The sequence below is a fragment of the Coregonus clupeaformis genome, chromosome 26, assembly GCF_020615455.1.
Source record: "Coregonus clupeaformis isolate EN_2021a chromosome 26, ASM2061545v1, whole genome shotgun sequence".
Taxonomy (NCBI): domain Eukaryota; kingdom Metazoa; phylum Chordata; class Actinopteri; order Salmoniformes; family Salmonidae; genus Coregonus; species Coregonus clupeaformis.
In genome coordinates this window covers 19681521-19694126 of record NC_059217.1, presented here as the reverse complement: position 1 = coordinate 19694126, position 12606 = coordinate 19681521, and the positions used below count along the sequence as shown (strand labels likewise).

Here is a 12606-nt window from a genome sequence, read left to right as displayed (position 1 = left end):
CTCCCTCTTTCTCTCTTCACCTCTGTCATAACTAATCCCCTCTTCTGTACATCTTTCTCTCTCGCCTCTTTCTGTGTAATAACTTGACCCCACTTCCTCTTTCTTTCTTTTTCTTCCTTTCTCCCTCCCGTTGGGTTTAGGGATGCCAATGTCAGACCAGTATGTGAAGCTGGAAGAGGAGCGTCGGGAGAAAAACAAGGCAGACAGGAAGAAGAAGGACAAGAAGAAGAGGAGGGAGAAGGGCCGCCGGAGGAGGGGGGACTCGGGCCCAGAGAGCGAGGAGGACATCACCCCTGCACACATGGTGGACATCGTCACTGAGGAGATGCCAGAGGTACAGTAGGCCAGGCTGAGATGCCAGGCAGGGATGCCAGGGGTACAGTAAGCCAGGCAGAGATGCCAGGGGGTAGAGTCATGGGGTAGAGGCCAGGAACTTTCATAGGTGGTTCAGAGTGTTGCAGATAATAGAAATGTGGCATACCTTTGATAATAATTGCATATGCAAGGATGTTATTTTGCTCTGTCACTAACTCCATTCTCTTGCTGTCTCAGAATGCCTTGCCCAGTGATGACGATGACAAAGATCCTAACGACCCCCACAAAGCTTTGAACATCGACCTGGACAAGTGAGTTCACTCATCATCACTGACCTCTCTCTGTATTACAGATGTCCACTAATGGATTAGTATGAAAGCGAAGGCTATATAACCTGGCTGTGCTATTATCTATTCTGTGGGGGTGTATAATCTCTTCCTGGCTCCACTGATGAGAGGCTGGTGCTGTGCTGGACTGGCCCTCTTCATCCTCACACACTCCCTCTCACTGTGTTGTGCTCTGCTCTGTGGTTCTTTCCCTCGGTCTCTCTCTCTTATGCACACACACACCTCTGTCCCCTTGACTGCGCAGTTTGCTGGTGGCATCTCGCAGGTGAGTACCTTCTCAGCCTCAGGAGAAGCCCCGTCTGGGCCTGGACTCTAGACTCTCTCTCTCTCTCTCTCTCTCTCTCTCTCTCTCTCTCTCTCTCTCGGCATGATGTGACTTTACAGTTTGAAGTTTGATCCTTCTTTTCAACAACACTCTCCTCTTGCTCACCCCTACTCCATTTGAAACCTTCTACAAGCTCATTTCAGAATATCAGCATTCCCTCCATACAAAACTCTGTTAATGTGCCCACATTGTGGCTGGAGCCGAAGAAAAGCGCTCTCACTTCTCACGAACATAAACAGATTGATGTGATAAGATGAGAGTTTCTAGATTTCTCAGTGGAACTGCTGATTTTCTCAAGTCATGACTCAATCACCATTACTGCTCATGGACGACTACTGTTTTTACTAGTCAAATCCTCACCCAATCCATGTCTGAGTATGGTTACAATGCGATTATTGTGGATAGTCAGGTTAATATAATAGTTTGATTAAAACGTTTACATGCTTTGCAAGGAGAACAATTTCACTAATAATCCTGTTTACATGGACACATCTGATATCAGGCTACCTGATGGCACTCTGATAAATGCAGAAAATCTCCAGTCAAAATAAATGTTCTACCACAGCGACCGTTCTGAGTTCGGACATATAAAGTTTGTATGTGAAAACTACTTCTAAGACACATACATTCAGTTGTTCCGAACTCACTTCACTCGCGCTAAAGAGGGAGGCTCGCTCAGCTGGTGCTAGCACATGAGCAGATCAAATACACTGCTAGAACGCCGATTACGGTGTTTACATGTCCTAATAATTCGAAAGATTCCTCAGAAAACCAGGTGTTTTTAATCGGCGTATGCTTACTTTGATTTTGACCTTACACCGATTTGAAGATAAGCAGGGTAGGGTGTTTACATGACTATTGCATAATCTGCCTACTGCCATAATCAATTTAATATAGAATTATTACTGTGCATGTAAACGTACTCAGTTACAGAGGCATCAATCCAATTCTGATATTGGATAAACCTGTTAATGGGGGTCTCCCTCCTGACCTCCCAGCTCTGCCTGAGGAATGGCTTTGAAGGTTTATGCTGAGGAAGTTTGTGTTTGAGATATCATGCACCTGAGTGGAGTGGATGGGTTTGTCTCAACTAGCTTCCTTTCATAATCTCCTTTCCTTCACTGGCATTGATAAGTGAATAGACTGGATAGGTTCTCACCATGCTGCTTTTAACCTGTATTTTCCTCCCAGATCAGTGGTCATGGAGGAAAGGAGGCTAGTTAAGACTATTGAGACAGCCAATGGCTATAGTTTGACCAGAATCACCATGTACACCCAGGGCTGTGGTTTTATGCGTTTCCTCTGTGCTCTCAGGCCCCTGGCAGACAGTGAGAAGAAGCTGCCAGTCAGGACACACCGTCCCGATGAGGTCCTCAAGAGCCCCGTAGAGGACGGGGAGGGGTTGGAGGTCGCTTCAGAGCCCAAGAAGAAGAGCGGGAAGGAGAAGAAGGATAAGGACAAGGAGAGGAAGGTGAGGCCCTGTTCTTTATTTCTTTAGAATATTTTTCATATTTTTGACGTCTCTGTTATTTGTGACCTTATTGTCTTGAGGAGTGTTTTTGTTGTCATTGTAGAAGGGTAAAGAGATGAAGAAGAATAATAAGAAGAAGAAACACAAACAAGAGGAAGGGGAGGATCTTATGGAGGCTGGGTCAGAGGAACCTGTCCAATCAGAAGTGACCAACGATGTGGCAGCCCAGCCTCCTGCCTCCACACCAGAGGTATGACATCACAAAGGGAGGGACTACCTTTTTTACAGGGACAAGATTTGCACAATGTCATTCTGTGTAGGGTATTTTGACACTCCTGTTATTCATCAACATCTATTGAAGAATGAAGACTGACACTAAATCATTTTAAACTAAACTAAGAATTTGATTGAATTACATTTATATAAGCTTAAATATTTTGATTTCCCAAAAATGTCAAGTTTAGATAATCTGTCAAGCAAACACATTTCTTTGATCATTTTCATTTATCAAACATTGTCATTGCTTCTTTCAAGCCCCCTCACCATCCTATCAGCAATAAAGATTAAATCAAGTATCAATCAGTATTTGTTCTAAGATTGTAGTATGTGTAGTCTCTCTCATGAAATACTTGATTTATTCATGAAAATAACCGTGTAATCTCTGTATCCATTTTCATGAAGAGGTAGCACTAAAATGTTTATCCTCTACCCCCTCCCCCATCACTCTCGCTCCCTCTCCCTCTCCCTCTCCCACTGTTCTAGGCTTCGGATCTGGATTTCTGGCTCTCAAATGCTCCAGTGCCCTCTAACCCTCAGGTTGAGTTCCCCTCTCTCTCTCTTAGTCGCTCCTTGTCCTTGTTGTCATTTATTTGTGTTCTAACAGTACCTCTCCATCTATTCTCTGCTCTCGTCTGATCCTCCTCGCCATGCGTGGTTCTTTCTTTCCTACCATCCACTCTTCTCTTCTTTCACCCTCTCTTTCACAGGTCATGTAACCCTACTTTCGTTGTCTGTTCTTCTGCCTGTGTGTTTCTTAGTGTTGGTTCTCTCTTTTGGTTTTGCTCTGTGTGTCTGTTTCTCGTCAGTGTTGTTGTCAAGTTCAGGGGCCTCAGGGTCTGGAATCTTGCTGACAGTTCTTGTTGTTCCAGTCAAACCAATGCAGCAGTAGCATAGCTCTTCGTGTGTAGTATGACTACGTATAGACAGTGTTTTTGACTACATACTGACTGAGTGCGTGTAACTGCAGACAACCGCTCTAGCCCAGAGCAGCTGTCAGACCAGGTGGAAGACTAATGACAATGGTACAGTATTCAGTTTAAAGTTAGACTAGGTCATAAAGTTTAGCTCTGTGACCACACACTCTCTGTCCTCTGTTCTGAACTACTGTATGGGACTGTTTCAAGCAGAATCTGATCATTAGATATACATTGTTTTGGGGCTCTGCATGTTGAGAAATGTATCAGGAACTTTGTTTACACCACACCAACTGTCTGCCCTCAGGAAATAAGCTACGTCTAGCAGTCACCCAAACATGACTTCACAGTTCACACATCCTGTTAGAACATGTTTCTGTATTTCTGTTTTTTGAACTGGTTTGAGTCTATTTATTGTTCCACTAAAGCACAGATGTGAAGGGATCCTATCGACAATGGGTCCATTGGAACAATGTCAGCATTTTGAGAACTTCTTAACAACAAACAAATGACTACAACTAACCCAAACTACTACTACCTGTACTTGTATATGATCAATAAATGACAATGTGTGTTGTATGTCAATAATCATCCTAAATGTGTCCATACTATGTATGTGGTGACAGGAGGCAGCAGCAGTAACGGACGCTCCCCCTGCCTCCACCCCTGAGGTGGCTTCTGGTGTGGCTGCGGTGGCACCAGACTCTGAACCTGAAGAGACTGTGAGTCACTCCACTCTGCTGATGATGTCATAATCACGAGACAGAAACCTTAGCTGTTACTAAGGATTATTTTTATTTTGTGTGTGTAAGATTTTATTTGATATTTTATAAACAATACAAAACATTTAAACGAAAGCATCATTCATTTCTAAGGATTCTACATTAAAGACTAGCGCAACAGGATACTGTATTTTGACAGATCTTGTCTGAGCACTTCACCTTTGGAAACTCTCCCTCCCTCTTTCTGAATAGACTGCCCTCTACATCATCCCCTGCTTGTTTCCCTCTCAGAAATCCTCCAAGCACAAGAAGAAGAAGCAGAAAAAGGAGGAGAAGGACAAGAAAAAGAAGAAGAAGCACCACCATCATCATCACCATAGTGATGGATCCGGAGACGAGTCTGTGCAGAACGGCACGGTGGAGGAGGAGGAGCCTCTGCCGGTCAGTAACCAATCACCTTTCATTCTGTCCACGCAGTCCAATCCCTGTCCACTGGACGTTCAAGTCATAAATGCAGTACTGTCCGTATAAATCTACCCTTTCATTGTATGGTTTTGTCAAAACTTCCCAACCTTCACCCATTGATTTGACACAAGTATGTCAAGTATGAAGTTTTTATACACTCCCTATCTCAAATAGCATATATACAGAATCCAGACCTGGGACTGGTTCCCTTGTTTGCATATTGAGTGACAAGCGAGAACTGACCAGACTCTTCTCTCGTTAAAGCCCATGTCCAATTACGCCCTGCTGGCTGAGAACTCCTACATCAAGATGGTGAGTGTGATGGAGGGAGACGCTTGGGTCCACTGGAGAAGTATACTATTGTTGTGAACTGGGAGGAGTCATTGTAACATATATATATATATATATATATATATATAATACAGTCCATTCGGAAAGTATTCAGACTGCTTCCCTTTTTCCACGTTTTGTTATGTTACAGCCTTATTCTAAAATTGATTTAATTATTTTTTCCCCTCATCAATCTACACACAATACCCCATAATGACAAAGCGAAAACAGGTTTTTAGAAATATTTGCAAATGTATTAAATATTAAAAACAGAAATACCTTATTTACATAAGTATTCAGTCCCTTTGCTATGAGACTCGAAATTGAGCTCAGGTGCATCCTGTTTCCATTGATAATCCTTGATGTTTCTACAACTTGATTGGAGTCCACCTGTGGTAAATTCAATTAATTGGACATGATTTGGAAAGGCACACACCTGTCTATATAAGGTCCCACAGTTGACAGTGCATGTCAGAGCAAAAACCAAGCTATGAGGTCAAATAAATTATCCGTATAGCTCCGAGACACGATTGTGTCGAGGCACAGATCTGGGGAATGGTACGAAAAAATTTCTGCAGCATTGAAGGTCCCCAAGAACACAGTGGGCTCCATCATTCTTAAATGGAAGAAGTTTGGAACCACCAAGACTCTTCGCTGAGCTGGCCGCCCGGCCAAACTGAGCAATCGGGGGAGAAGGGTCTTGGTCAGGGAGGTGACCAAGAACCTGATGGTCGCTCTGACAGAGCTCCAGAGTTCCTCTGTGGAAATGGGAGAACCTTCCAGAAGTACAAACATCTCTGCAGCACTCCACCAATCAGGCCTTTATGGTAGAGTGCCAGATGGAAGCCACTCCTCAGTAAAAAGCACGTAACAGTCTGCTTGGAGTTTGCCAAAAGGCACCTAAAGGACTCTGACCATGAGAAACAAGATTCTCTGGTCTGATGAAACCAAGATTGAACTCTTTGGCCTGAATGCCAAGCGTCACGTCTGGAGGAAACCTGGCACCATCCTTACGGTGAAGCATGGTGATGGCAGCATCATGCTGTGGGGATGTTTTTCAGTACTGAGTAAAGGGTCTGAATACTTATATAAATGTGATATTTCTAAAAACCTGTTTTTGCTTTGTCATTAATGGGTATTGTGTGTAGATTGATGAGGGGGAAAAAACAATTGAATCAATTTTAGAATAAGGCTGTAACGTAACAAAATGTGGAAAAAGTAAAGGGGTCTGAATACTTTCCAAATGCAGTGTATGTACTGTAAGTGGACCCCCCTTATGCTCTTGCTTTTTCTTTCTGTCAAGATGAAGCAGGATACTGATGAGGTATTGGCTGAGGTTCTGTGAACTGCAGGCTATGGGTTTTACAGGAGAATCTTCTAGATGTGCTGTGTGGTTGTGCTTTTTCTCAGACTGTGCCCCCTGGCTTAATCACCCTGTGATAACCAAGCTGTTATGCAGAGACGTGTATATTGGAAAATGTGACCCTGTTATTCAGAACACCATAAGCCAGGGGCATCCCCTTGAGTGTGTGATGTTACGATTCTACTGTCCTATCAGTGCTGTTTCCAGGGTGCTTCAGAAAAATCACATGGGATTCATGTTGGGATTGGAATGGTTGAATGGATTTGCTGGTTTGCCGTGGTTATGCATGCAAGTCAATCTGCTGGGCTCCTTGTGTGAACACTGCTGGCTACGGAGGGGATCGACCTCAGCTTAATCTCTCTCTCTTTCCCTCTCTAGGTGTGTGACATCCAGGGGAACCTGCATGATGGTAGCCAGGTGGTGGTCTCTGTTATCTTTGAGAATAAGTGTGACAGCTTCATCAAGTCCATGGAGTTGAACGTGCTGGACTCTCTCAACTCCAAGCTGCAGCGGCCTGAGGGAGCCGGTCCACACGACAGCCTCACCGTGCCCTTCCAACTGCCCCCCGGTGAGGAAGCGGGAGAGTCTGGGAGGAGGAAAAAGCTATGGAGCCTGTTGTTGAAATAAAAGAGCTAAATTCACATCCAAATATTCATATTCCCAGTTTACATCCAAATTAATCTGTTTTTTCTCTCTCTCTTGTTCCTCAGGGATCTCTAACGAGGCACAGTTCATCTTCTCAGTGCAGAGCATTGTGATGCCCCAGAAACTGAAGGGAACCCTCACCTTCATAGTCAAGGTGAGTTAGTCTTGCTCACCACAAAGCCCCCACATTCCCCACTATCCCTGTGACTTTGATTCTGGGTACACTCTATTTCACTGCTCAGGGTTCTACTGACTTTTTTCCTCATATGTAAAAGCGTATTGTTATGTTCTCCCACAGACTGATGATTCCTCCACTCACGAGAAACTAGACTTTAAACTGCACTTTACCTGCACCTCATACCTGATCACCACTCCCTGCTACAGGTCAGTGGAGCTAGCTGTCCCCAAAGAACCTCATTCTGCTGTTTTAATAATAATTAACGTTACCTAACTGAATATTTGGAGCTATTGGCTTAGTGTATTGTGCCCTGATCTGAATTTAAGATTAAACTGCTGGTGAACTGCTTGCTATGTGATGCGTAGTGAATGTGATTGCTGTTGTTGTTTGCAGTGACGCATATGCTAAGCTGTTGGAGTCAGGGGACCTCAAGGGAAGCTCTCTGAAGCTGGAGGGAGTCAACCAGCCTTTCCACCATCTACTGGCCAGGATCTGCTTCCACCACCACTTCTCTGGTGGGTACACTGGGACTGGGGCATACAGGGGGAAGGTGAAGGGGAGGCAGAGGCAGAGGGAGACGGGGAGAGGGTGGGGGATAGGATAGGGACTGGGGAATACAGGGGAGAGGGTGGGGCATGGGGAGGTATTAGGTGAAGAATGGACATATTTATTGAGGTGTTTTTGTAGTTCACTGTGTCCTCTTGCAGAAATCTCCCTCTTTGAATGAACATTAAGATGATGATAATGTGGTAGATAAAGACCTTAGATTTTGAGATGTTTAATGAGCTTACGGTTGTGTTCCTGTCTCTTAACCAGTGGTGGAGAGGATTGCTTCCTGTGCCTCCATGTACAGCAGGTCAATCCAGGGTCACCACGTGTGTCTGCTGGTCAAAACTGTAAGTAGCTCCCTTCCTCCTCGTTAATCAGGGGGCCAGACATTCAAATATTGGTCTCCATTTAACTCAAATGAGATCTTCTTCTCAGACATCCTTGTAACCTTTGCCCTCTCTGTCTGTCTGTGTCCCTGTCCATCGCAGGCTGATCAGACAGTGTCCATCGATGCTAAATGTGACGAGCCGGGGCTGCTTGGGAATGTGCTGGATGAGATCAAGCTGACCTTCTCTCAGTGCTGATTGTGTGTCTGACAGTCCCTTGGTGCCCCCCTACCCTCTGCTCAACCCCTCCTTCACTGAAAAACACATATAATCATGTTACAAACACTGTGGCTGGCACTCTGTTTCACCCTATTAATTAGTCCTCAGAATCACACATTTCCTTGACTCCCCTCTTACACTCAGAACTGCTCTTTCTCCTTCACTGTTTAACTGATTTGCTCTATGCTCACCCCCTCTGTGCACTTTTAGTTTCACTTCCTTGTTTCGAACCACTCTTCCTCTCCACTTAGTTCCACTGTCAGAATACTGGTTTTCCCTGCTTCCTCCCTTCTATCTCTCTCATTGGCATTACAATCTGTGACAGTCATGCTGACAACTGGACTTTTTTTTTGTTGTTGGTTGAATTGTGTTTTTACTGTTTTGAATTGTTTTTGTTTGTTTGTTGATGTTTGACGTCCGTCTGCGCCTTTCCCCCTTGTTGCATTAAACATCAGCGTGTTACTACTAATCTCCTCTATAGTCCCGTAGAATGTGTGACTTCCTCTGACTGGCCCTAGCTGGAAACATCATGTCAACTCTAAACTGCTCATTGACCTGACCTCCTGTCTGGAGGAGACTGACCTCCCCTCTGGTGTCACTGCTCTATGCTTCAACTATGCTAAGCTTCAGTTTGACCCGTGTCACGGTAACATATCAATCCCTATAAGAATTGTAAATGCCTGAGCTGGAAAGTTACACTAAGAGTGTATTGGAAAAGGAGAATGCAGGCGGTTCCACTGGGTATGTTTCTGCAACTTTTTCCAAAAGTGAACATTGTCCGGTTCCCTTGCTCTGTCTCTTATTATAGACATGGGTAGAATGGTGTCTTTTTACAATTGAATGATTTAACGCTTTGATTATGCTGTAATGGTGGAAGGATATTTTACGGCTCATCTGCAGTGCTGTTCTGGACTTCTCTCTCTTGCCTCTGCCATGTCTACAGTATCTGAAGTGAGTGACAGAATAATATAGAACTTGTGGCAAATGAAGGCCAGCTATCACATATTGCAGCTAGAGAGCAGCTAGCGCCTCTCACGTGGCTTTGCTATAATAGCAGGCTCTCCATACTTAACTGTTCAAGTTCTCCTATATGTTGATAGACTTCGTTTGGGATCTCCTATGGGGATGGAAGGCTATTCTAGTCGTAATTTCATTCTGCCAGAGCAATGGTACTTAGTTGATATATTTTATTTTTAATCAGTATTAGCCAATATGGCTTCTTGTTTACTACTCCTTTCTTGAGACAGCAAACAAGTCGTCAGTCAAGACGTTTGTCTTTCATATCATCCAAACCTCTTGCGCCTGTGCCACTTTGACTGTCACACTCTACAACACATCCTACATGTCACTGATATACAGTCATAAACCGATCTTACTCCAGTGTTATCTTCTCTCAGAACTGCCTTGCCACATCCTGTGCATTGACACTATGATAAACATGAATGGTCATCATTTAAATGGCTTCTTCCTTTCATGACTTGCTCAAAGTACTTGCTGTCTAGTTACTCTCAACACGTCTCACTGCCTGGTCCAGCACGATGTAGTAGCAACTTTAAACTGATCCCATCATTTTTTTGTTTGTATCCCAACTAACCCGCATTCCTGTCTTGCAAGTGTAGATGAGCCATTCCATTAGCTTCTTCTGAACCATGTTAGTGTGAGTACAAAGTGAAGAACATATCCTTCCTGGAAAAGTGCTTTGATTTGAGTTACAGAATGGCAATGGAAAAAAGCACTTGTAATCATACATTGTACTAATAAACATTTCTGTGCAGAGTATTTCATTAAAATTTGTATCTTGCATGATTAGGAAATGTATACTTAAAAATATATTTTTTCCCTATCCAAGGACACACGCATACAAAACTCCCTTGTCATTTCATGATTGTCTTTTTCTTTCATAGTTTTTTTATATGAAGTGAAAGTTTAATTAATCATGCTACAGTTTTTGATGGTGTTGTATTTGTATCTATTAAGTTCATACAATTCAAAAATGATATATTTTAATGTTTTAAATTATTTAACTTTGGGGAAGGAGGTTCTATTTGGTGTCATGGCGCTGAGAGGAGTAGAGGAGAAAAGCTCTTGGTGGTACAGTTCAGAGAAACTACCCACTTTGTCTTAATACTTTTCTCTGGTAAATTGTAGTGATTATCTTGCTGAGTTTGGCTTGTGACATTAAAATATATTCTCATCGCTCCTTGTTTGAAGGTCTTGTCCAACTCCTTCATTCTCTATTCTCCAGCTGTATGATGTAATATGTTTTAAGAGGGGACTACATGAGCAAGACAACATTTGTAATCTACTATCAACATTCCCTTTAGAACGGAGAAGTTTACCCAAATTGAAATAAAGGCTGAGCTGCTGTAGTCACTGTGTTAAGGTGAACCAATAAACTCCCACATATTATATAATTATTTCAGGCTTTTTATTCATCTTATTTCATCACTATGTACGATGTATATGATTATCAAACATGCTGTATATTCAAAGGATATGCAAAAATAATACCTTATCAAGGATATTTAGTTGGCCTATCTCACTTCAGCATGCACTAGTGGCCTTTGCCTTTCCCAAAAACCTGCTTTTCCCAATTACTACTACACCCTTTGAAACTGCATATTCTTTGTGTGCAAGTCCCTTTAGGCTATATTGCCATTTATAATTTAAGTAATTTGGAGGCTGTGGGTAGGTTCTGTCTAACTTCAATTCGCATAGGGAAAGAAGTGGAGGCGCTCAACCAACGTGAGTCTAGGTGCAACCAAAAAACTAAATAATTGAAAAGGAAAAGGCGCAACTCTCTCACGATATGTTATATTATATTTTTTTAAGCGATATTAAAAGATTAACGTTTCGGCCTTCATGATTCTGAATAATTCAATTGCAGATCGAAACGTTAATCTTTTAACCTTGCTTAATAAAAACTAATAATTTAATGGCGAGCGAGTGTTGCGCCTTTTCAATAACTTCAATTCCCAGAAAGCTTTGCGAGCACTTCACTGCTCAGGGCATCAAGCTTTGTGGGACCAGCTTGAGCGACTTTAGTGGAGACACCGTGAAGCAGCTGCTGTATTAAATTGAGAAGGGGGAGATCTCTACTCTCAGACAGCCGTTAATTTATTTGTTTGTGATTCCTGGTTTGCTTTGACTACTACAATTTCCTTCGAACAATTATGTCTTGCAGTCAGTGAGGATCAACAACAGATTGGCGAGAGAGGAAATACTATATCAAGCTAGCTTTGGGTTTGTGGGTTGGTTGGTTGTCAGTGAGAGATTTACGGGTTGGTTTGTTCGATCACAGTGGAAGAGAACCGAACGCGAACGTAATAACATACGATATTTTCGTAGATCTTGTGAGAGGAAACGTGTGAGGGTGGTTGTGGTTGAATTGGATAGCTAGCTTTCTTCTCTAAAAAGGTCTAGATAGGTTTTTGTTTATACAGATCGTCGCGGAATATGGCTCATGGACATCATCATGTAGCCAGTTCCCAAAAAGCACTAATGTTAGAGATGAAAAGTCTTCAAGAGGAGCCAGTTGAAGGGTTCAGGATAACTTTAGTGGACGAGTCGGACTTGTACAACTGGGAAGTTGCAATATTCGGACCCCCAAATACGCACTATGAGGGAGGTTATTTTAAGGTGAGTATTAAATTGGTGAATATTTAACAAGATGGCCATCAAATCACTCAGAAATTGTTGTCGCAGTTGTTTTGTTTTCCTTGGTTTACCAGAACAGATTGTGCCTGGTCAGTGTTCACTCTTGCCCTGAACTACAGTAGAACGTCTGTAAATATTATGGAGGGAACAGTTATATTTTGTCACTATTGTTTGTGACGTAGCTAACTATTGAAAACCTTCTGACAACCAACCTGGCCTAGTTTGCCGACATGAGTTGACCAGCTCGAGCAACATCTGACGATCCACAAAACATGTTCAAATGGAAAACTTTTGAGGAAACAAACGTTGGCAACTTATATCACTTTAGTCAGCGAGCCCATCAGCAGGGCCGGACTACCGCATTTGGGGCCCCGGGACATCTACCCCAGTGCCCCCCCTAACACATTTTAGTTTTATAATAATAATAATATGCCATTTAGC

The 12606-nt window shown here is 42.9% G+C and overlaps 2 protein-coding genes across 5 annotated transcripts in view; both read left to right on the top strand.

The window, feature by feature from the left end:
- Positions 1-10704, top strand: part of LOC121540332 (AP-3 complex subunit delta-1-like) — a 42265-nt gene extending 31561 nt beyond the window's left edge. The window contains exons 20-34 of one of the 4 annotated variants that reach the window (XM_041849124.2): positions 156-334; positions 553-626; positions 907-927; positions 2302-2458; positions 2562-2708; positions 3221-3274; positions 4278-4373; positions 4665-4814; positions 5103-5150; positions 6910-7099; positions 7242-7330; positions 7475-7560; positions 7748-7869; positions 8171-8250; positions 8392-10704. In XM_041849124.2, coding sequence (XP_041705058.2) covers positions 156-334; positions 553-626; positions 907-927; positions 2302-2458; positions 2562-2708; positions 3221-3274; positions 4278-4373; positions 4665-4814; positions 5103-5150; positions 6910-7099; positions 7242-7330; positions 7475-7560; positions 7748-7869; positions 8171-8250; positions 8392-8487 — 1589 coding nt within the window. In that variant the 3' untranslated portion in view covers positions 8488-10704. Of the gene's footprint in view, positions 1-140; positions 335-552; positions 627-906; positions 928-2301; positions 2459-2561; positions 2709-3220; positions 3275-4277; positions 4374-4664; positions 4815-5102; positions 5151-6909; positions 7100-7241; positions 7331-7474; positions 7561-7747; positions 7870-8170; positions 8251-8391 lie in introns of all 4 variants that reach the window. The other 3 variants (XM_041849123.2, XM_041849125.2, XM_041849126.2) reach the window with 3 other exon arrangements.
- Positions 10705-11530: 826 nt separating this feature from the next.
- Positions 11531-12606, top strand: part of LOC121540333 (ubiquitin-conjugating enzyme E2 R2) — a 43282-nt gene continuing 42206 nt past the window's right edge. The window contains exon 1 of the mRNA XM_041849128.2: positions 11531-12147. Coding sequence (XP_041705062.2) covers positions 11965-12147 — 183 coding nt within the window. The 5' untranslated portion in view covers positions 11531-11964. The remainder of the gene's footprint in view (positions 12148-12606) is intronic.